At 44.7% G+C, this 25,080-nt stretch overlaps 1 protein-coding gene and 1 long non-coding RNA gene across 2 annotated transcripts in view; one reads left to right on the top strand and one right to left on the bottom strand.

Moving 5' to 3' along the window:
- The first annotated feature begins 1,487 nt into the window (after positions 1-1,487).
- LOC144602394 (uncharacterized) lies at positions 1,488-6,317 on the top strand. Its single transcript, XR_013548441.1, has 3 exons — positions 1,488-1,694; positions 4,492-4,622; positions 4,912-6,317. It is a non-coding gene; the product is annotated as an uncharacterized LOC144602394 (long non-coding RNA).
- Positions 5,543-25,080, bottom strand: part of cstpp1 (centriolar satellite-associated tubulin polyglutamylase complex regulator 1) — a 129,329-nt gene continuing 109,791 nt past the window's right edge. Inside the window, exons 7-9 of the mRNA XM_078415466.1 lie at positions 23,777-23,886; positions 12,063-12,126; positions 5,543-11,094 (exon numbers count right to left, since the gene is read on the bottom strand). Of these exons, the coding sequence (XP_078271592.1) occupies positions 10,941-11,094; positions 12,063-12,126; positions 23,777-23,886 (328 nt within the window). The 3' untranslated portion in view covers positions 5,543-10,940. The remainder of the gene's footprint in view (positions 11,095-12,062; positions 12,127-23,776; positions 23,887-25,080) is intronic.

A 25,080-nucleotide genomic window follows, 5' to 3' on the forward strand; every position in this document is an offset into this window, starting at 1 on the left:
TCATACGAAACCAACAGGCGGACTTTCAAATCGTGGCTGCGGTCACGGAGAGAGATAGAAAGGGGGGAGAGAGGAGAGACGGGAGGGAGGTAAGAGAGGAGGGTGGGGGGGTGAGAGGAGGGGGGGGGGGAGTAAGAGAGGGGGGGGGGTAAGAGAGGGGGGGGGGAGAGAGGGGTGTGAGAGGATAGAGGGAGAGGGGGTGGGGAGACAAAAAGAGGGGGAAGAGGGAAGAGAGGGGGGAGAGATAGAGGGGAGGGAGAGAGATAGAGAGGGGGGAGAGAGTGAGAGGGAAAGAGAGAGGGAGTAAGAGAATGTTAGTGAGAGAGAGGGGGAGGGTGGGAGGGGATAGGGGGGTGGGAGGGGATGGGGGGGGGGGGGAGGAGGAGGGGGGGGGGAGGAGGAGGGGGGGGGGAGGAGGAGGGGGAGGGGGGGGGAGGGGGAGGGGGTGGAGGAGGGGGAGGGAGAGACCAGGACGAGGGTGAGGGACACCGCCGTGATTCGGCCCACCCCGACCCCGGCTCCAGACAGAGCGCGGGGAGCAAGTGATGTTGAGGCGGATTGGGCGAGTGTGAGGAGCGCCACACACAACTTCACCCAGGCCGGGAAAGGGACAAATGAGACGGACACTGTGTGGGGCAGCGGCCCGGTAGGTTTCAGTGCTGAGGGAGCGCCGCACCGTGTGAGGGGCGGTGAGGGAGCGTCGCACGTGTGAGGGAGCGCCGCACCATGGGAGGGGCGGTGAGGGAGCGCCGCGCTGTGGGGGGCGGTGAGGGAGCGCCGCGCTGTGGGAGGGGCGGTAGTGAGGGAGCGCCGCGCTGTGGGGGGCGGTGAGGGAGCGCCGCTGTGGGAGGGGCGGTAGTGAGGGAGCGCCGCTGTGGGAGGGGCGGTAGTGAGGGAGCGCCGCGCTGTGGTAGGGGCGGTAGTGAGGGAGCGCCGCGCTGTGGGAGGGGCGGTAGTGAGGGAGCGCCGCGCTGTGGCAGGGGCGGTAGTGAGGGAGCGCCGCGCTGTGGTAGGGGCGGTGAGGGGGCGCCACTGTGGGAGGGGGGTGGAGGGGGGGTTGGGGGGTGGAGGGGGGGTTGGGGGGTGGTGGAGGTGGAGGGGGGGTGGTTGGGGGGGGTGGTTGAGGGGGGGTTGGGGGGTGGTGGAGGGGGGGGTTGGGGGGGTAGGGTGGGGGGTGGTGGGGGGAAGGTGGGTGGAGGGAGGAGAGAGGGGGTGGAGGGGGGTTCGTGTAACAGGAGGAGATCATGGAAGGGGGCAGGGTATGAGGGAGCTCAGATGGGAGACGGGAGGAAAGATGAAGGGGAGGGGTGGAGGAGAGAACACAGTGGAGAGGATGGGAAGAGTGCGGGGGGGGGGGGGCACATGCCGGAGGAGGAGGGGTGGGGGTGGGGGTCTAACCCCGGGGGCGGGTTGCCGCTGCCACGGGCACACTGCGCTGCACCGATCCACTGTGCGTGTGACAGTAGCCGACCCGCTTCTGGACCGCGGCGGGGCCCGGGGTGAGGAGTGAGGGGGGGAATGGGACCCGAAACGTCGCTTATCCATGTTCTCCAGAGATGCTGCCTGACCCGCTGAGTTACTCCAGCACTCAGTGTCTGTCTCCGGTGTAAACCAGCATCTGCAGGTGTTTCCCGCTACAGGACGAACCTGCTCTCGGGTGCAGGGGGCGGGAGACTGAGCCTCGCCAAAGGAAGGTAAACGTGTAAATCATTCACTGTGTGGGGAGGAGGGAGCAGGGAAGCGGGAAATGATGGGGCGCTGGCGCTGTCACCGTCCAGCGGGAGGCTGGAGTGTTTAATTATCCCCAGGACCCGGAACAGAACAATGTGATTCATGCTGCATCTTTACAGGCCGTCACCACGCAGATAAATGTAGCATAATCAAGGACCAGTCTCACCCCGGTCACCCCCTCTTCTCCCATTGGGCAAGAGGCACAAAAGTGTGAAAACGCACACCTCCAGATTCAGGGACAGGGTTTCGTCCCAGCTGTTAACAGGCAAATGAACCGTCCTCTCACCAACTAGAGAGCGGTTCTGACCACCCACCCACCTCATTGGAGACCCTCGCACTATCTTTCATCGGACTTCACTGGACTTTATCTCGCACTAAACGTTATTCCTTTATCATGCATCTATCTGTACAGGGCTCGGTTGTAATCATGTGTAGTCTTTCCGCTGACTGGATAGATGGCACGGAACAAAAAAACTTTGAGGTGGTGAAAGTGGCCCGGGGACTCGAGGGAAAAGAGCCGATGAGCGAGGAGTGAGAGGGTCGGGATGTGTGGGGAGACATGACCAATATTCAAGCAGAGAGTTCCGGAGGAGTGAGGTGTTTGGATGAAGCCAGAAGTGTGTGGAGTAAGAGGGCCGGAGACTGTGCGGTTGGGCAGTGATGCGCTGGCTGCCCCTTGGTCTGCGTAGCCCCGCCGCCAATTATATTCTCATAGTAATGTAATTCCCGACGTTGGCAACACAGCCTAACCGCGGTGGTTGGGGAGCGGTGCGCGCAACATAGTGTTCCTCAGTGGGATGCCGATATCAAGCATTTAGCGCGGGGCCCGTAGCAAATGCTACTTTTGCTACAAATTTAATCCGGCCCTGCCCAGAATGGCAATTTGGTCGGCACGGACAAGGTGCGCCGGAATGTCTGTTTCAATGTTGTACAGCTCCACGACTCTGGTTAGATTGTGTGAGCTTTGGACAGTAGTAAAATAGGTGTCGCCACTGGAGGGAGCTCTGAGCAAGTGCGAGGATTAAAGACAGCTCTGGGGCAGCCAGACCGTGAAACACTCCTGTTGCCAGAGACTACCTGTCCCAAAGATAGACACAAAAAGCTGGAGTAACTCAGTCTCTATTCCGTCACAGTTTAAGGATAAGGGGGAAGTCTTTTAGGACCGAGATGAGAAAGTTTTTCTTCACACAGAGTGGTGAATCTGTAGAATTCTCTGCCACAGAAGGTAGTTGAGGACAGTTCATTGGCTATATTTAAGAGGGAGTTAGATGTGGCCCTTGTGGCTAAAGGGATCAGGGGGTATGGAGAGAAGGCAGGTACGGGATACTGAGTTGGATGATCAGCTATGATCATATTGAATGGCGGTGCAGGCTCAAAGGGCCGAATGGCCTACTCCTGCACCTATTTTCTATGTTTCTATTCCATGGAGCGCAGGAGGATGAGGGGTGATCTTATAGAAGTGTACAAAATCATGAGAGGAATAGATCGGGTAGATGCACAGAGTCTTTTGCCCAGAGTAGGTGAATCGAGGATCAGAGGACATAGGTTCAAGGTGAAGGGGAAAAGATTTAAATTGAATCTGAAGGGTAACTTTTTCACACAGAGGGTGGTGGGGGTATGGAACGAGCTGCCGGAGGAGGTAGTTGAGGCAGGGACTATCCCGACGTTTAAGAAACAGGTAGACAGGTACATGGATAGGACAGGTTTGGAGGGATATAGACCAAGCGCAGGCAGGTGGGACTTGTGTGGGTGGGACATTGTTGGCCGGTGTGGGCAAGTTGGGCCGAAAGACTTGTTTCCACACTGCATCACTATGATTCTATGACAGGCAGCATCTCTGGAGAAAAGGGATGGTGACGTTTTGGGACGAGACCCTTCTTCAGACTAGTTAGGGATAAGGGAAACGAGAGCTATAGACGATAATATAGAGAGATAAAGAACAATGAATGAAAGATACATCATCTACATCATCGTCTATATCTCTCGTTTCCCATTTCCCTAGCTGGTCTGAAGGGTCTCGAACCAAAACATCACCCATTCCTTCTCTCCAGAGATGCTGCCTGACCCGCTGAGCTACTCAAGCTTTTCGGTTTAAACCAGCACCTGCAGGCCCTTCCTGCACGTGTACCTGTTCCAAGCTGTTTCCAGGCACAGTTGCTCTGTTGACAATACACGCCAGTGGTGAATGCATCAGCCGTTGTCTCTTCGATCCAGCACTCAGATGCAATCTCCAGAAAGCCAAGCTTGCAGTGGGGACACTTTAGACCCTCAATGGAAACGATCTGAAGCTAGAAATGCTGAAAGGTTCAGGCTGGGTGGAACACAGAACAGCACAGCACAGGAACAGGCCCTTCAGCCCACAATGTTAGTGCCAAACATGATGCCAAGTTACACCGATGTCATCTGCCTGTATACGATCCGTATTCCCTCCAATCCCTGCATATCCATGTGCCTATCGAAAAGCCTGTTAAACTCCACTATTGTTTCTGCCTCCACCACCACCCCTGGCAGTGTATTCCACCCTCCACCCTCTGTGTACAAAAACCTGCCCCACACATCTCCATTTAACCTACCCCGCTCTCACCTTGTAGCCATGCCCACTTCCACCCTGGAAATAAAGTACCCTATCTTTGCCTCTCATAATTTTATATGCAGTAAATGCTCGTTATAACGGATTGTGGATGGGGGGAGGGGGAATGTTGTCCGTTATTGCCGATTGTCCACTATAACCGAGTAAAGCATTATCATTGCATGTTGTAGAAACAAAGAACTGCAGATGCTGGTTGATACACAAAAGGACACAGTGCTGGAGTAACTCAACCAGTGTGGGGCAGAAGGAAGGTCAGCCCATGGTTTAATTCCAGCTCCAATCACAAAAGTTATATTTCTTAGTAAGTGTTTATTTCTTAAACCTTCTCTGGTCGGACTATCCTTGAACGGACTTTGCTGGCTTTACCTTGCAGTCAATGTTATTCCCTTATCATGTATCTATACGCTGTTTATTCCCTTTATCATGTATCTATACGCTGTTTATTCCCTTATCATGTATCTATACGCTGCAAATGGATTGATTGTAATCATGCAATGTCCTTCTGCTGACTGATTAGCACGCAACAAAAGCTTTGCACTGTACCTCGGTACACGTGACAATAAACTAAACTGAACTGAATTTTTCCCCAGATGCAAGTTTGGTAATTTCTTGGAAACATCATTGTCAAGACTCACCGTGACCAAAGATGAAAACATCGAACAGTGCAGCACAAGAACAGCCCCTTTGGCCCACAATGTCTGCGCTGAACATGATGCCAAGACATAAACATTGCATCTCACTTGCCTCTCCTTTTCCCTCACTGCTGGTTGACTTTGCTATCCTGCTGGCAACAACTCGGTGTAACTGTCAGCTTCCTCCTTCCTCACTGTGACCTAGCAGCAACTGTTTTAAAGACTACACCCACTTCTTGGGTAAACAAGAGTGGAGGAGGGTCTGTCTTTTGGGTGACAGATTAAAACAAGTCAATCATTTGTTGTCTCCAATAGATTTAAAACATGACTCCTTCTTAAAAATTAGTAGAGCAGACATTTCCAATATCCTAGCCAATATTTATGCTCACTCAACATTACTGAATCAAATCTTCTGGTCTATATCACTCAACTCTGTGGGAGTTTATTGTTGTACTTCCTCCATTATCCCAGTGGCTACACTTCAAACGTGCCTCATTGTCTTTAGAGTGCATTGGGATGTCTTGAAAGGTTTACGAGAGGGAGTTTATAAAGAGAAACATTTCATTCTGTTTTCTTTTTTTAAGCCATTTACATTTCACCGATGCACAATATTGGTTAGTGAAATAACGTTACATTGGAACAGAATTCAAACATAACATTAGATTTGCGAACATATGGATATCAGTCAGCTCCAAAGTCATATGTAGGGATAAACTGCAGATGCTGGTTTAAACCATAGACACAAAGTGCTGGAGTAACTCAGCGGGACAGGTAGCATCTCTAAAGAGAAGGAATGGGTGACGTTTCGAGTTGAGACCTTTCTTCAGATTTCTTCTGAAGAAGGGTCTTGACCCCCAGGTCCATAGTTATTTTACCTTTCAAAATTCACACGTTGCAACAAGATAAAAAGATAAGGAAAGAAAGGCAAGAGAAATATAACGGATATTTCAAGATTTAATTCCAGGCTTTCTGTATTTTCCTTGGTAAATACGATTGAACAATTCATGGGCATGCACAACATCTACACATTTAGTTTCAAACAGATGACACATGATGACATTGTGGTGCCACTGTAGCTGATGCTGAAAGTTGATGGAAATGTGCAGGAATAGTTGATGGTCTTCACAAGCTTTGGACAGCAGTGCATGTGTAAATAAAATGTACTTTAATATGGAGTCAAATAAATATCCCTGATTGTAGCTCTGGGAAACGATGAGAGTTTTTTGCTTTTGTGTCATTGAAGTGATGGGATTATATATGTTTTTATTTTATAAATATTTTGCACACATGTTTAACATGATGAAAGGCTGGGAGTAGCTCAATACTTCTCATTTTACAGGGAAAGTTAGGCATGCATTTCATTAGTGACAGAAGTAGTGACAGGTAGCTGAGCTATTCTGTCACCAACTAGAGAGCGGTCCTGACCTCTCATCTTGCTCATTGGAGACCCTCAGGCTATCTTTGATCGGACTTTATCTTGCACTAAACTTTATTCCTTTTATCCTGTGTGTCTATACTGTGGACGGCTTGATTGCAATCATGTATAGTCTTTGCGCTGACTGGATAGGAAGAAATATAAACAACGTCTGTCAGAATTGTCCCACAGTATAGTGGAAATAGACCGTTTGTATGCCAATTCGCCAACACCTGAACTCTACAAGGAGAAATCCACCAGACAAACAGAGCAACTAATCTTCAAATCAAAGCAGATTTTCTATGAACACGGAGAAAAGGCAGGAAAACTTTTAGCTTACCAGGTCAGACAGTCCACAGCCGCCAGTACTATTCCTGAAATTTTAACATCGCCGGGGGTAAAGACTACTGATCCAGACGCCATCAATGACCAGTTTAGGCAGTTTTATTTTTCCCTTTATGCTTCAGAGCTACCCAGTGATCTACCAGGTATTCCTGCCTTCTTAGACAGCCTACACATCCCAGAAATTACTACAGAGGACCAGACACAAATTGACAGGGAAATATCAACTGAAGAAATATTACAAGCAATTAAATCGATGCAGAGCAACAAAGCCCCAGGACCAGACGGTTTCCCAATTGAAATATACAAAGAATTTGCAATCAAACTGGCTCCAACACTTAAATTGTTGTATCAGGAAATTTTTAGCCAACAGAAACTACCTCAAACAATGTCGCAGGCAACCATATCAGTCCTACTTAAAAAAGATAAAGACCCACTATTGTACTGCCCTATAAGCTTGTTGAATTATGATTATAAAATCCTCACAAAAATTTTAGCCACCCGTCTTGAAACAGTAGTTTTCAAAGTTATTAACCCTGACCAAACTGGATTTATACCGGGCAGGCAGTCGTTCTATAACATGCGGCGCCTACTTAATGTATTGTATACACCTCACACCATAGAACAATCGGAAGTAATTATTTCTTTAGACGCCGAGAAGGCATTCGACTGTGTCGAATGGCAATATTTGTTTGCTGTTCTCAAAAGATTTGGCTTCGGCCCATCATTCTTGTTATGGATTAAAATATTATATTTTGCGCCAATGGCAGCTGTGCGGACCAACAATATAATCTCTGACTACTTCCAGCTCCACAGGGGCTGCAGACAAGGCTGCAGCCTCTCTCTACTTATTTGATTTGGCAATAGAACCACTTGCTATAGCTTTTAGGGCAGAAGATGGTATCAGAGGTATCTTTCGAAGTGGTAAATCTCATAAAGTATCGCTGTACGCGGACGATCTGCTGGTATATATATCCAATCCAACTGACTCCATACCAAAGCTATTGCATATATTAGAGATTTTTGGCCGCCTGTCAGGTTATAAGATAAATAACTCAAAGAGCTTGCTGTTCCCAATCAATCACACTGACGGTGACTACTCCAGCTTCCCATTTAAACTTGAGAAAAATGTATTTACTTATCTGGGAATGAAAGTTACCCATACTATGGGAGGTTTATACAGCCATAACTTTAAATCATTATTGGAACGAACAACACAGGACTTCAAAAAGTGGTCAACACTACCACTCTCATTAGTAGGCCGCATCAATATCGTTAAAATGACGGTTTTACCTAGATTTCTTTATCTTTTTCAAATGATTCCCATATTTATACCTAGGACAACTTTTCAGCAATTAGATAGACTAATCTCAGCATTTATTTGGAACAATTCAAATCCCAGGATGAAGAAAATATACTTGGAAGTTCCTAAGAAGGCAGGTGGTCCAGGGTTGCCTAACTTTATTTATTACTACTGGGCTGCAAATATTGTAAAACTATTACATTGGACATATTCATATGAGTAAACAGGGCACAGACTGGGCACAGATGGAACTCGTATCTGATCCTCTACCGATAATTACCTGCTCGCTACCTTATAATCGTAACATACAAATGACAAACCCGGTGGTTAAAACCTTGCTTAAAATATGGCTACAGTTCAGGAAACATTTTGGATTGAAAGGTATCAGCAGGCTTTTTCCGGTGGCAAATAATCAATGTTTTACACCCTCCATGCTGGACACTGCATTTTCATATTGGCATAGGAATGGACTGGTATATGTTTGTGACTTGTTTACTGACGGAATGTTCACTTCCTTTGAAACGCTTGCTGAAAACCATGATATACCCAGATCTCATTTATTTAAGTATCTTCAAATACGTAGCTTTGCTAAAACAGTGTTTCCCTCATTTCCTCATCTGTCCATTTAGAGCCAATTAGACACTATTCTGGAGCTGGACCCCTTTGACAATTTCAACAATTTACAAATTAATACAGGAATTAAAACGGATAACCTGGGACAAAACAAAAACGGCATGGGAGAGGGACCTGGGTGTAGAGCTTTCTGATGAGGGGTGGCGAGAGAGCTTAATTCGTATACACACCTCGTCCCTGTGTATACGCCATGGGTTGATCCAATTTAAAGTGCTTCACCGTCTTCATTATTCAAGAGACAAACTTGCCAGAATCTTTTCTATCACAGATCCTGGCTGCCCTAGATGTGGCCATAGCCCAGCCTCTGTAGGACACATGTTCTGGACATGTTCCTCTCTGAACAGCTACTGGGGAAATATATTTGAGGTATTCTCCCAAATCTGCAGACAGACTAAATCCTGATTTGCACTTAGCTATCTTTGGAAATACCACCCCCAAACTGTAAGCTTACAAATTTACATGCAAACGCTTTAGCATTTGCATCATTGCTTGCACGCAGGCTTATTCTTTTTAACTGGAAGTCAAAATAAGCTCCATCCTTTTTGCAGTGGTTAAAGGAGGTGCTCTCGTTTTTACCCCTGGAAAAGATCAGGTATAAACGGTGCAAGGCCCGCAGAAACTTTGTTCTGACCTGGAACCCTTTTATAGATTTTATTAAAGATTTTTCCTTTAACTGAAAATATTGTCTACACAGTCATAATCATTTATTTATATTTGTATGCTGCTGTTGCTAACATGTAACATTGGAACACAAAGACTTGGTTTTTTTTTTTGAGCCTTGGGGATGGGGACGGGGGGTTATATATGTCTTGTACTGTTTGTTGGTGTCCTGTGTAAATTTGTGATAAAAATAAAAAAAAAGACAGTATACCCTCCTGATAGTTAAACAATTCAAAAATACGTTGATTATGCATTCAAAGACTGTTCTCTTGATGATATTCCAAGGGAATCGTTAAATGACAGTGTTGGTATTTTGGAGATGGCTGGGTGAGTATTTCATGTGAAACACATACATAATGATCTTTTTCCCCCTGAAGCAACATGATTATAAACTAAATCTTACGTTGTTCTACAGCAGAAACATCCAGCAATCATGAGGAGGTCAGGATGATTTAAGAGCTCAGTTTAAGATGTTAGAGCAGAGATGGCTTGCCTTTACAATGCTGTGGTTTTCCCTGCAGAAGGGAATTTCATCTGAAACTTTGGGAAGTAAACATGCATTCAATACTGCTGCCTCTAACATAGCAGATATGTTGATATGTTGATATGTTGAACTCAGCATGCACCATAAGGATATGTACCATTGAACTATGTAACAATGTTCTAGTAAACAATATGTATACATGTATATCTGTACAGTACAGGAGCAGACCCTTCGGCCCACCTTTTCCATGCCATCCAAGTTGGTATACTAGACTAATGCTATTTGCCTGCATTAATTGACTGGATTCTTTTTATTCTGTTTAGATTTAGTTTTTATTTAATAAAGTTATTTTTTTAGCTTACACTATACTGGGAGAACCATGCAACTTTCTTGAAAGCTTTCAATCTTTTTTGCAGGAGATTGTTTTTACTGTAAATCAGAAGTCCTCATCAATAATTTATTTTGTAACTGTTACTATTGACTATGATGTTCATACACTTGGATTATTACTGCTGAAAATAATTTATACTACAGGGTAGTTGAGTTAGTTATAATGCAAGAATTTCTTTGCATTTCAACTACTTCCCTTGACCCAAAGACAAATTATGTTTCAGTATGGACAACATATTTAGAAGATTCTTGACCAGAAATTGACTGAGATGCATCATCACTGTTTCTAGGTTTCTAGGTTTAGACAGTGAGAATTAATTCCACCATCAGTCAAAAGACCTTTCATCTCATCCTGTAAATTGAGCCAAGATTTCTGCCCACAACTATTCTGTCGAAGTAGATGGACAGAAATAATTTCTGCTTTTTGCTCATATCAAGAAGGTGTAGCTCACTGATAAGGAACAGAACAGATTAGGGGCACAGCACAATGGCGTTAACTAATTTCTTACATACACCACGCGATCACTACAAACCTTCCATCGCCAGAAGAACAAGTGAAGTTGTTGCTAACTTTTCATTTGGGTAAAGTTCATTGGGAAGTGGGTTGAGTCAACCTAGATAGACCTGTACCTGTAGAGGAGACAACCTCGCACTGGTTCAGGAGCAATGGCAGAAATAGAGAGTCTTCATCTCCAGCGTGGGATTCAAACATTGTGCAACTGAAGGTTTTATAATGAAAGTTATTAATAAAACAGAAAGGGTCAATTTTCAGAGGAATCGGTTTCTTCTGTTGACCCATCACTCTCAACGTCGACTTTTTTACGATGAGTCAGAGTCTTACGATGAGTGGTCTTTCGGGTTGGTTCCTTGTGTGTAGGTGTACTGGTTGCTGGAGTACTAAGCAACTGATCAATGCTGTTGACAAACATAAAGACTCACATTACATATTTGCAAAATAGTAGCTTTAATTGCTGGACACAGATATTCATTGATGCCAATCTCTTGACTGTACAGACTGCACGATGACATGGAAAGTTGAACAAAACACAACTATAAGAAGTTTCTTTATCACCAAATTTGGATCATGAGATTAAGTAATATTAACAGAAAATTATTACAATCTACTGATTGAATAAACTCAAAGACACACTGCTGCTTTTCAGATTTAACAATGTGATGATCCCCCATTCATTCTCAGGTTTTGTTTAGAGACTTTAAATCAGCTGAAAGGCAGTGCAATCCTCTGTCTTTCCTCACCAACTGTTATTTGTGAATGTTTCTGAATCATCTTCACACAGAACATTTGTTAAACTCTTTCATATGATCATCACAGGGACGTATTCCTGAGATGGAAGTGAACTCTGGGGCGTGGTTCAGGGATGCAGAGTGGATTAACACCAACACTGCCCGTTTCACCTCAACAATGCGACAATTTTATTGTGAAAAACACTTTAAAAAACATTGAATGGACAACATGTAATCTTTTAAAATGTAAAACGTGACCCAAAAAAAGGTACTGGTTTCCTTTGAGGAACAGTGGCCTCGCAGACAAGGAACAAGGAACCAAGGTGGAGGAGACACAAGGAACTGCAACGTTGGAATCTTGAGCAAAACAAAGTGCTGGAGTAACTCAGTGGGACAGGCAGCATCTGTGGAGGGAATGGATAGATGATCTTTTGGGTCGGGACCCTTCTTAAGGAACCAAGGCAGTGGCTTGTCCCTCATTAATGAAATACACATCCAGTGTGGCAGGTGTGAGGTGTGAAAAGCACCCTGATACACTGGCTGGCCATTGCTAAATGAACAGGGACTTCAGTGGCAATGGGACAGAACATTGAAACGATCAACATCGTAGTGTAACATGCAGTTAATCTCACACGTACAATTTCTCCAGCTCTTGGTCCATTTCTGAATCAGTGAACAGCTCCACCTTGTTGGGCACAATGCCTGCAAATGGAGGAAAATAAAACAGATTGCTTCAAGTCAATCTAAATCTGCAGCTTTAAAAAACTATATGTTCATCAGGAAAAGATTAAAAACATTACAAACATTTTATCATTCTTCTCCACCTGTCTGAGGGGGTACCTTTTTCCACACAAAGGGTGGTGGGTGTATGGAACAAGCTGTTAGAGGAGGTAGTTGAGGCTGGGACTATCCCAATGTTTAAGAAACAGTGAGACAGGTACATGGATAGGACAGGTTTGGAGGGACATGGACCAAATGCAGGCAGGTGGGACTAGTGTAGCTGGGACCTGTTGGCCGGTGTGGGCAAGTTGGGCCAAAGGGCCTGTCTCCACACTGTGTCACTCTCTGACTCTATGATTTAATCATCCGGATGCAGGGAGGGGAATTGACAATTGGAAATGAGGAGATTACAGAGAAATTAAAACATTTAATATTCATCTGCAAAGTTGACAATAAGCGGTTAGTTTCTGTTGTAGATGTTAAAATATACTTAGGAGTGTTACAAATCAAAATCTGGTGCCAACCACACAGGGAGATACCAGGGTAAATGACCCAAAACTATGCCAGAAAGGTAGGTATCAACAACTGTTATAAAGGAGATAGAGACAGAGATAGAGAGACACAGACGGAGGGGGAGGGAGGAAGGGAGAGAGGGAGGAGGAGGGGGAGATGGAGGGGGAGGGAGGAAGGGAGAGAGAGAGAGAGATAGAGCTAGATAGAGAGAGAGGGATAGAGAGATAGAGAGAGAGATAGAGGGGTAGAGAGAGAGAGAGAGAGAGATTCAGGGAGTGAAGGGCCTGTCTGCTGAAGATGGAACCACCACTGGTGAAGCATCTGAGTCACAGCCGATCAAAAGTAATTCAATGGTATTTAATTAAATCATCAACAGAAAGGTAAATTTACCTTTCCTCCTCCCATTTGTTTCATTTACTTCCTTGTGCTTTGTTGCGTTCTGCCACTGGATGGCAGTGTAACCTTCTGAAGCATTGACCATTCACCAGTTTTGAACCGTGGAGAGTGGGCTAATGAAAGCAAGCCTGACTGCATCTGTGCAAGTCTAACGTCTGTAGAGTGTGGCACTACACCATTCAGCCACAGCTTCTGAAACCCTTACACACCAGGGGAAAAGAGTGAAGGGAAAACACGAGGAGATAGCAAATAGAAATGAAGGGAGGAGAGGAGGGGAAGTAAGGAAGGAATGGGAGACATGAAAGGAATGTGCAAAGTATAGAGATAATCGTGGCTGCTTGCAGGTAGCAATGTGGTGACTGCGCGTGGAACCTTCCTTTAACTCTTCGCTATGACATTTCATTTAATTGTGATAGTTTTGAAAGAAATTTGTTAATTTGCATTTGTTATAGTCATAGAGTGATACAGCGTGGAAACAGGCCCTTCAGCCCAACTTGTCCACACCAACCAACATGTCCCAGCTACACTAGTCCCACCTGCTCGCGTGGCCCATATCCCTCCAAGCCTGTCCTACCATTGTACTTGTCTAACTGTTTCTTAAATGTTGTGACAGTCCCTGCCTCAGCTACCTCCTCTGGCAGCTTGTTCCATACACCCATCACCCTTTGTGTGAAAAAGTTACCCCTCAGATTCCTGTTAAATCTTTTCCCCTTCACCTTAATCGATGTTGAACCTATATTTGTGTTAAGACATGAATGCAAACAATTTATAATAATTTCTAGAATGCAATTTAAACCTGGGAGCCTCAGATTGTAATTGGGATGATTAGTTTGGAGGCCTTGGGAAAACACAGAGATCTATTCGGCGGCACGGTAGCGCAGCGGTAGAGTTGCTGCTTTACAGCGAATGCAGCGCCGGAGACTCAGGTTCGATCCTGACTACGGGTGCTGCACTGCAAGGAGTTTGTACGTTCTCCCCGTGACCTGCGTGGGTTTTCTCCGAGATCTTCGGTTTCCTCCCACACTCCAAAGACGTACAGGTATGTAGGTTAATTGGCTGGGTTAATGTAAAAATTGTCCCTAGTGGGTGTAGGATAGTGTTAATGTACGGGGATCGCTGGGCGGCACGGACTTGGAGGGCCGAAAAGGCCTGTTTCCGGCTGTATATATATGATATGATATGATATGATATTCCAAGCAATTTATTCACAAAATGCTGGAGTAACTCAGCAGGTCAGGCAGCATCTCGGGAGAAGGAGTGGGCGACGTTTCGGGTCGAGACCCTTCTTCAGACTGATGTCAGGAGGGCAGGACAAAGGAAGGATATAGGTGGAGACAGGAAGATAGAAGGAGATCTGGTAAGGAGGAGGGGAAGAGAGGGACAGAGGAACTACCTAAAGTTGGAGAAGTCGATGTTCATACCACTGGGCTGCAAGCTGCCCAGGCGAAATATGAGGAGCTGTTCCTCCAATTTCCGGTGGGCCTCACTATGGCACTGGAGGAGGCCCATGACAGAAAGGTCAGACTGGGAATGGGAGGGGGAGTTGAAGTGCTCGGCCACCGGGAGATCAGTTTGGTCAATGCGGACCGAGCGCAGGTGTTCAGCGAAACGATCGCCGAGCCTGCGCTTGGTTTCGCCGATGTAAATAAGTTGACATCTAGAGCAGCGGATGCAATAGATGAGGTTGGAGGAAGTGCAGGTGAACCTTTGTCTCACCTGGAAAGACTGTTTGGGTCCTTGGATGGAGTTGAGGGGGGAGGTAAAGGGACAGGTGTTGCATCTCGTGCGGTTGCAGGGGAAAGTGCCCGGGGATGGGGTGGTTTGGGTAGGAAGGGACGAGTGGACCAGGGAGTTACGGAGGGAACGGTCTCTGCGGAACGCAGAGAGGGGAGGGGATGGGAATATATCGCCAGTGGTGGGGTCCCGTTGTAGGTGACGGAAATGTTGGAGGATGATTTGTTGGATCCGCTGGCTGGTGGGGTGGAAGGTGAGAACGAGGGGGATTCTGTCCTTGTTACGAGTGGGGAGAGGGGGAGCAAGAGCGGAGCTACGGGATGTAGAAGAGACCCTAGTGAGAGCCTCATCTATAATGGAGGAGGGGAAGTCCCGTTTCCTGAAGAACGAGGACATCTCTGAAGCCCTAGTGTGAAACACCTCATCCCGGGTGCAGATGCGGCGTAGACGGAGGAATTGGGAGTAGGGGATAGACTTTTTGCAGGGGACCGGGTGGGAAGAAGTGTAGTCCAGATAGCTGTGCGAGTCAGTGGGTTTATAGTAAATGTCCGTCACTAGTCTGTCTCCTGTGAGGTCCAGAAACGGGAGGGAGATGTCGGAGATAGTCCAGGTATATTTAAGGGCAGGATGGAAATTGGAAGTGAAGTGTATGAAGTCAGTGAGTTCTGTATGGGTACAAGAGGTAGCACCAATGCAGTCGTCGATGTAGCGGAGGTAGAGTTCGGGGATGGGACCGGTGTACGCCCGGAACAGGGATTGTTCGACGTACCTGACAAAGAGCCAGGCGTAGCTAGGGCCCATGCGAGTGCCCATAGCTACGCCTCAGGTTTGGAGGAAGTGGGAGGAGTCAAAGGAGAAGTTGTTGAGGGTAAGAACCAGCTCTGCTAGGCGGAGGAGAGTGTTGGTAGATGGGGATTGGCTGATTCTACGGTCGAGGAAGAAACGGAGGGCTTCGAGACTCCCCCTCTGTGATTTCTCCTTCCCTCCTACTCTACCTTGCTCCCCCTCTATTCCAAGCAAAATCATTTTCAAAGTGGGGATTTACAACTGAATCAGAAACATCCAGGAGGGGAATTTTCTGCTATTTACACAGTGCTACCAACACATCATTTCACGCACTTTGCAAATCCCATATAAATAATTAAACAATGCTGTAATTATCTTCCGATGCAAAGCCTCTTTGGATGTCTTGAGATTGCACATTTACACACTGGTCCCCCGTGTAGCTGCGAATTCACCAGTCAATTCAGTTTACCACATTGGGATCATGATTTTCCAAACAAACCTTTGAGGTGAGGGTTTAAAATCAAGACCATGGAAACCTTTGATGATTATATCAAGGCATAGAAAAGGTGCTCTTTGATATACAGATGTGAGAGGAATGTCAGTTGGTATCCTACAAATCTTGAACTTTTGCAAATTTTGAAACATCTAATATGCACAATATATTAAATGTTTTAATTTTAATAAATGATTGTTCAACTTTAATCAACATTAAAAATGGAGAACTATGTTGCTCTCAGCAGAACACAACATTGCATTTGCACTTTTGTTAATCTATCTGATTTAAAGGTGTGTAAGAAAATAACTGCAAATGCTGGTACAAATCGAATGTATTTATTTCACAAAATGCTGGAGTAACTCAGCAGGTCAGGCAGCATCTCAGGAGAGAAGGAATGGGTGACGTTAAGGAACGGCTGATGCTGGTTTACAAAGAAAGACACAGAGTGCTGGAGTAACTGTGCAGCATCTTCGGAGAACATGGATAGGTGACATTTCGGGTCAGGACTAAGTATCTCAGCAGGTTATTCCAGCACTTTGTGAGATATCTCACATCCACGTTCTCCAGATATGCTGCCTGCCCCACTGAGCTACTCCAGCATTCTGTGAAACGTTACCTATCCATGTTCTCCAGAGATGCTACCTGACCCGCTCAGTTATTCTAGCACTCTGAAACGTCATCTATCCATGTTCTCCAGAAATGCTGCCTGACCCGCTGAGTTACTCCAGCACTCTGTGAAACGTCACCCATCCATGTTCTCCAGAAATGCTGCCTGACCTGCTCAGTTACTCCAGCACTTTGTGTCTTTATTTGTTGAAGGAGGAAGATGTGATCTGTATTTACCTGAGCAGGGCGTTATGGCTTCTGGCAATGTGCACCCCTTCAGGTGTATAGGAATGCTGTGCTGCCACTGACATGTGATTCTGCACAACACACCTTCAAGCTAAGGGCTGAAGCTGAACTCAAACATGTGACCCAGAATGGCAACCCATCAAATGAACAAACGTGTACACAGACTGCAACAACAAAATCCATGCTCGTAAATCACATGAATTTGTGACTTCTAATGGTTGCTGCTGCCAGTAAATTGTAAAAAATATATATTCTACATTCATACATGCAAGGGGTAAAAACTCTAATTGCCCATTCTTCAGAAAGAGCTACATGCTTCATCACGATGCAGTGATTATTTTTACACCTCATGCAGCAAGAGCAGGCCAATCCCAATCTACCCACGTTTTTACAAAGAGGTTTCCAACTTGAGACACAGCTCTCCTCACTCTGAACAATTGCCCAAGTTTTCACTTCAATCATTTGACTTTTCTCTTTGCTGAAAAACCTATGGTTCAGTACTGACTTCCGTCTATGACAATGTCTTTTCATCTGCATTTGCAATCAAAGGCCCGGTTCAAGTGTTTTCCGTGAAGGTCGGAGAGGCGCAGCATCCAGAAGCAGTGGGAGCGAGTATTGGCTGGAAGTAGGCGAGTCTGAGAGAAAGAAGATTTAAAAAGAGGGCCAATGCCCAGGTTCGAGTAATTTACAAATTAGCCCTAAAGTAGTTGATTGGGTAACCGATAAAGAAGTGCAGCTGTAATGGAGTGGCCTTGTTGGGAGCGGCGTTATTGAAGTGAAGTGCCTTGGTGAGTAAAGTGAGAGTCGTCGGCGAGGAGGTTACACTTGATCGAAATTAGTGATTTGCGATTTCTTTGTCCAAGAAATGGCAGGCAAATTGGTACAGTGTTTCCTGCAGGATGCAGGAAGTCAGGGACACCGCTGGTGCTTCTGCAAACTACACCTGCAGAAATTGTGTCCAGGTGCAGCTCCTGAATGAACGTGTTGGGGAACTGGAGAAGCAGCTGGATGACCTCAGGGCCATCCGGGAAACCGAGAGTTTCCTCGACAGGACCTACAGTGAGGTTGTCACGTCAAGGATAGAGGAAGAGCGAAGGTGGGTGACTGTGAGAAAGAGGAGTAAACGTGGAGTACAGGAGACCCCGGTGGCTGTACCTAATGAAAACAGGTGCACCCTCTTGAGAGCTGTCGGGGCAGATGAAGCTTCCAGTCCGAGCGACGAACAGGTCGGTGGCTCCAATCCTAGCGATGAGACTCGACCGGCGAGACCGATGTTGGGCAGAGCCATAGTGGTTGGTGACTCCATTGGCCGAGGTGCGGACAGGAGATTCTGTGGCGGCAGGCAAGAATCGAGGATGGTCTGTTGCCTCCGTGGTGCCAGGGTTCAAGATGTCTCAGACCAACTTCAGAACATCCTTGAGAGGGAAGGTCAGCAGCCGGAACTATTTGTGCATGTGGGCACAAACGGCGTCGGGGAGAAGAGGAAGGAAGCTCTGCAACGTGAGTTTAGAGAGTTAGGAAGTGGACTGAAAAGCAGGACTTCTAGGGTGGTTATCTCTGGATTGCTTCCTGTACCTTGTGCTGGTGATCTCTTCTGGAGTAGGGATGACCTGTACAAACAGGACGGGTTACACCTTAACTGGAGGGGGACCAACGTTCTGGCAGGCCGGTTTGCTAGTGCTACACGTGTGGGTTTAAACTAAATAGTGGGGGGAGGGATTGACAAATTGGGAGTATAAAGATGGAGTTAAAGGGAAGTGGGTGCAGGACAAGTTACAAAAGTCTCCCCATTTAATGAGAATGAAAGTTCGAGAAGGGATAAGAGAGTAAGGTCAGGGGCAATAATGAGAGGGGAGGTGAATACCGAAGTTAAAGTGTTGTATATGAATGCGCGAAGTATAAGAAATAAAGTGGATCAGCTTGAGGCTCAGTTAGAAATTGGCAAGTTTGATGTTGTGGGAATTACGGAGACATGGCTGCAAGAGGACCAGGGCTGGGAACTGAATATTCAGGGGTATACATCCTATCGAAAAGACAGACAGGTGGGCAGAGGGGGTGGGGTAGCTCTGTTGGTAAGGAATGAAATTGCGAGGGGTGACATAGAAACAGGAGATGTAGAGTCAGTATGGATAGAACTGAGCAATTGAAAGGGTAAAAACACCCTAATGAGAGTTATCTACAGGCCCCCAGATAGTAGCCTGGATGTAGGGTGCAAGTTGAATCAAGAGTTAAAATTGGCATATAGCAAAGGTAATGCTATGGTGGTTATGGGAGATTTCAACATGCAGGTAGACTGGGAAAATCAGGTTGGTACTGGACCCCAAGAAAAGGAGTTTGAGGAGTGCCTCCGAGATGGATTCTTAGAGCAGCTTGTACTGGAACCTACCAGGGAGAAGGCAATCCTGGATTTAGTGTTGTGTAATGAACCAGATTTGATAAGGGAACTCAAGGTAAAGGAACCATTAGGAGGTAGTGACCATAATATGATGTTTTAATCTACAATTTGAGAGGGAGAAGGGAAAATCGGAAGTGTCAGCATTGCAGTTGAACAAAGGGGATTATGGAGGCATGAGGGAAGAGCTGGCCAGAGTTGACTGGAAAGAGACCCTAGCAGGGATGACAGTGGAACAACAATGGCAGGTATTTCTGGGAATAATCCAGAAGATGCAGGATCATTTCATTATGTGCAGGTTTGTAGGTTCATTGGCTTCTGTAACTTGTCTTTAATGTGTAGGATAGAACTAGTGTATGGGTGATAATTGGTCGGTGCAGACTCGCTGGGCAGATAGGCCTGTTTCCACACTGTATCTCTAAACGAAACAAATTATATTTAAAAAATATTATAGTCAAAGACCAATTTAATATGATGAGAGAGCTAGTATGAACATCCTTTAAAAAGGTCCAAAGCAGTAGCCCAGATTGCCAAAATGAATCTTGCTTCCCATTTATCTAAAAATGATAATGAGAATATTCCACCATGTGTTATGAATGGTTAGTTGATGTTGAAATGATCCAAACACCTATTACACCCAACTGGATATGGGTTCCCTTATTAAAACATAAAACATGCCCAAACAATGATCATAAATGACTGATTAAAAGCTCAGATTGCAGGAGAAATTATTTGCTTGGTTGCCATGGTAAAACAAAGATCAATTGCAAGTAAAGTAATGTTAAAGGAGGGGCTTAACAATTGAATTCAAAACATTCATTAGAAGGAATTTTTCTGCTATTTATTCAGCATTACCAGCACATAATTTCATTCATTTTGAACAATATAATTGCTGAAAATGTTGCTGTACAACTCTTTAGCCAGAGGTGATAAGCATGTATTCACCCACTGACATCAACCGACAGTCATGATTGAGGACTTGCAGTCCAGGGTAATTATATGCTTAACTCCTATACGCCCAAGATTCCTCAAGTTTTTGTGTGGTAAAGACTATTTGCTTTATACCTCAATTATAAAATGTCTCTGGATACAAATCTCCTTTTCCCACTGAATCCTCCTGCATTTCCAAAAGCATCATTATATCCAAAACAACTGTGCAAAGTACACTGTTGATTTCTCTTTCAGTACTTAGATGAATGACTAATAAAGTTCAGCGGGATTATGGAGACAGATTGAAGCTACTATTTAATGTTTTAATCATACCTCAAGTTTGGTTTCCATAAATAAACTATTTAACTATTCTTTGCAATGACATGCTAATGGAGATGCAGGTTCAAACCTTTAATCAACAGGTTTCATTTTCAATGATGGCTCTGCCCTGAACTCTTCACATGCATCCATTTTTTTTAGTTTAGTTTAGAGATACAGTGAGGAAACAGGCCCTTCGGCCCACCGAGTCTGCAACGACCAGCTATCCCGGTACGTTATCCACACACCAGGAACAATTTACCATCTTACAGAAGCCAATTAACCTACAAACCTGCACGCCTTTGGAATGTGGGAGGAAACTGGAGCACCCAGGGAGAACTCACGTGGTCACGGGGAGAACGTACAAACTCCGTACAGACAGCACCTGTAGTCAGGATTGAACCCGGGTCTCGGGCGCTGCAAGGCAGCAACTCTACCGCTGCGCCACCGTACCGCCGTAAATGTGGGTTGAATTTTTCAATGATGAATCCGCACTGAACTCTTCACATGCATCAAATGTAGGTTTTGTTCAAACTTTGTAAACAATATAAAATTAATAAGCTTGCTGATTCCCAGCAATGTATAATCATTTGTTTGTAGTTGTTTCCCCTTGCTGATGAAGGAATTGGAGCACGTTTACTGCACATGTCGCTGTGGTTATAATTCTTAGCTTTAATCTTGGAGAAAACTGACGTGATTGATTGATACAAGGATTGTTTAGATATGTGGAGAATGGTGTGTGAACAGTAACTACCTTGTTTCCAGCCTGCAAGCAGTTGCAAGTTATTTATAGAAGATATGGAAAACACAATATGATTAATGTTTAATGGATATCATTTCAAAAAGATAAGGAATAAACTTCTGCCTACATTAATGCCTGATACGGATGAGGTCCCCAGACATCTTGTTGATGCTCAGCTGCCTTTGCAGATTGATATCCAATGCACACCATAGTGAGAAGGGGGATATAAACTTTATTTTTTTGCTTAATCCTCCTTCACAGATTTTCTCTCGAAAGCTATTATGGCCTCACAGTCAATGGGTAATCAATGATAGAGTGAGTTCTTCAGCCAGAGCCTTTGCGTAAAGGTTCAAACACTCCACAGCCACGAGAAATTTCTGCACCAACGATCATCCATCAAGCACATTCCCCCAGCAGTTTATGGCCATTATAAGGCACTCCTGCCAACTGTTCAGTGAAGCCAGGTTATCACACAGTAGACAATCTTCAATTATTTTCAGAAAAATTGTTCAGGTTAGCTAAAGTCAACTCAAGTCTATTGTCATATGGGCAAGTAAGGCGAGGTAGAGGTAAAATGAAAATCTTGCTTACAACAACATCACAGACACTTGGACTCCCTGCTTCTCCACACATTCTCTGTCACTTCTCAAGAGGAACCATGAAGCCAACATGACCAGCGCAAAATATTCAGCAGATAGCAAAAGCATGGGAGATCAGGCCTTGTTGCCCTTGGAAAATATGTAGCTCTATCTCTGCTACATAGAGATATGTATTTGATATGATATTTACATGAATATGTAGCTCTCTCTCTGCTAATTCACTCGTTCACCTGCTTTCAGCGCTGCATACTGGCTTCTATGCCTGGGATTATTCACTGGCTATTCAGTTACGTGACATAAGGTTACATGTCGTGTGGGAATTGCATGCAGTAGATTTCAGTTTCTGTCCATGGTCTAGGAAATACTTTTCCCTTTTCAGAATGTTTATTACTAATTTTACCAGATTGAAATATCCCCATCCTTATAAATTGCTATTGGTTTGTTACTGATTAAATGTATTTTCAATTTTCATCAACTTCATCCCTTGGGTATTAATACCAAGTAACACCTCCTCCCACTTCACTGAATTCTGTTGGTTGGTAACTGCTGGTTCTCCACTGTTAGTTTAAACTATATTCTATATTCAGCAGAACCAATGTAAATTTATAATATCAGGATCCCAGTGATTGTTTTTCTCAAATATAAACAGAAAATGTTTGAAATACTTAGCATGCCAGGCAGCATCTGTTCAAAGAGAAACAGTGGGCAGCACGGTGGAGCAGTGGTAGATTGCTCCCTCACAGAGCCAGAGACCTGGGTCCGATCCTGACCACGAGTGCTGTCTGTACAGAGTTTGTACATTCTCCCCGTGACCTGCGTGGAATTTCCGCTGGTGCTCCGGTTTCCTCCCACATTCCAAAGATTTACAGGTTTGTATGTGAATTGGCTTCAGTAAAATTGTAATTTGTTCCTAGTGCATAGGATAGTGTTAGTGTATATGGGGTGGGATCACTGGTCGAACTCAGTGGTCTGAGGGGTCTGTTTCTACACTGTATCTCAAAAGTCCAAAGAAACAGAACTAACATTTCAGGTCATCCGATGCAGGGTCTTCTCCCTGAAACAATAACTCTGTTCCTTTCCACACAGATGCAGCTTGACCTGCTGAGTATCTCTATCAGTTATATATTTTTTAAAGATTTAAGCACCTACAATACCTTTTCGATTTTCACTTTTGGTTTTCTTGAGTAAGATGGGTTTAGGGTATTGGACATGTCTCATGCTTTGTGTTTGTCCCTCATAACTTAGTAAATTTAAAATACACTGCTGTAGATCTTCAGTAGTGGATCGCATGTGGATCGCAGTGGATTATGAAACGTAGTTATTTGGCAGCCACACTATTGAGAATTACTGCAACGGATTTTAAATTTACAAAATATATATAATTAAGGCTAACAAGATGGAAAAAGTTTAAGAATAAGGGGTAGGCCACTTAGAACTGAGATAAAGAAAAACTTTATCACACAGAGAGTTGTAAATTTGTGGAATTCTCTGCCTCAGAAGGCAGTGGAGGCCAATTTACTGATGCATTCAAGAGAGAGTTAGATACAGCTCTTAGAGCTAGCGGAATCAAGGGATATGGGCAGAAGGCAGGAACGGGGTACTGATTGTGGTTGATCAGCCATGATCACATTGAATGGCGGGGCTGGCACGAAGGACCGAATGGCCTACTCCTGCACCTATTTTCTATGTTTCTAATACGTTAATAACACGTATCCAAAGCTTCCCACTTTTAGGTTTTAATGTTGTATTATTCGATTGTCTGGTTGTATGATAAGCTTGGTGAATCTACAGTGTACACATTGCACAGCTTTTAAACCATTATTTTAAATTCCAGAACTGCCCAGACGTAGTTTTCCTCTGTAGTTATTACCTACCCAAAGTGCCGTTAATCCCTTCGTGCTTCACAATGGCCATCAGAAAGCCGAAGAACGTTACTCGTTCCACTTTGTGCAGGATCTGCTTCAGGGACAAAGTCGATGGGTGACTGTGAAAGCAGATACACCATGGATCATGGTTATCACTTGCATGTAATACAATGAATGAGAGCATTAAAAAATTACACCTTATTTTTGGCAAATATATCATAGTTAAGAAGGCTAAAAACTGTAATGCAAAGGCATGTGGGTGAAAGACATCATAAATATGTAGAAGGAGAATTACAACACAGTGATTGTAAGCAAAGCTAAAAAAAAAAATAATAAGCAATTTATTGACCATATTTGGTAATGTTTTGGATTACCACATACTTGAGCTGTAAAAATGTCTTCCATTCTTTGAATTGTACCCTGAGAAATATTTCACTGCCAAAAGTTTACTAATTTATCCTAAACATACAGAATGTGTATGAAAGGAACTCAGAGTTACATGGGGGTTCAGTGAAGAAGCTACACCTCACTGAAAGTGGGTTCAGCAAACAAAGGTATCCAGTTACCTTCTGTAAACATTATCTTTTGAAAGGACCCACTGGGCTCATGTCATGGCAAGGCAGGAGAATAGACTAAACATGCTAGGGTCCCAATCTTTGTTCGAAGAACAGCTCTCATTTAAGTTCATTGATTATTTAGAATAGAATAAGATGCAGCCAATAGGTTATGAATCTTTACTTTGCTGTGTACACAGAAATATGACAGTATATAATATAGTCTCTGTGTAAGAAGGAACTGCAGATGCTGGTTTAAACCGTAGAGACAAAAAGCTGGATTAAGTCAGCGGCACAGGCAGCATCTCTGGAGAGTGGGAATGGGTTATGTTTTGGGTCAAGACCCTACTTCAGTCTCTGCCTGGAGTCTGAATAACTTGCTTACATTTCTTAATTCAAGCCAGTCAGTCTAGGACAAATTGGGATTTTACCACAAACCGATCATTGTAAATCCAAGACTAAGAACCAGTTCTACTTTGCCAAGAAATTTAGCTAGAAGCTTTAGCGTTCTGCTAGTTAGTGCTAATTATTATTGTCAGGTGTACCGAGATACAGTGACAAGCTTTGTATTGCACGCGGACCAACATACATAAATAGAATCAGGTCAAACTCAAGTACTAGGGGAAAATACTCAGTGCAGAATATAGTTCTCAGCATTCTAGCGCACTAGTTCCAGAGACAGAGTTTGACGTCCACAATGGGGTAGAGGTGAAGCGGACAGTACTCTAGCGGTGGATGGACCGTTCAGAAGCCTGATAA

This window comes from Rhinoraja longicauda, chromosome 18, assembly GCF_053455715.1.
Source record: "Rhinoraja longicauda isolate Sanriku21f chromosome 18, sRhiLon1.1, whole genome shotgun sequence".
Classification (NCBI taxonomy): domain Eukaryota; kingdom Metazoa; phylum Chordata; class Chondrichthyes; order Rajiformes; family Arhynchobatidae; genus Rhinoraja; species Rhinoraja longicauda.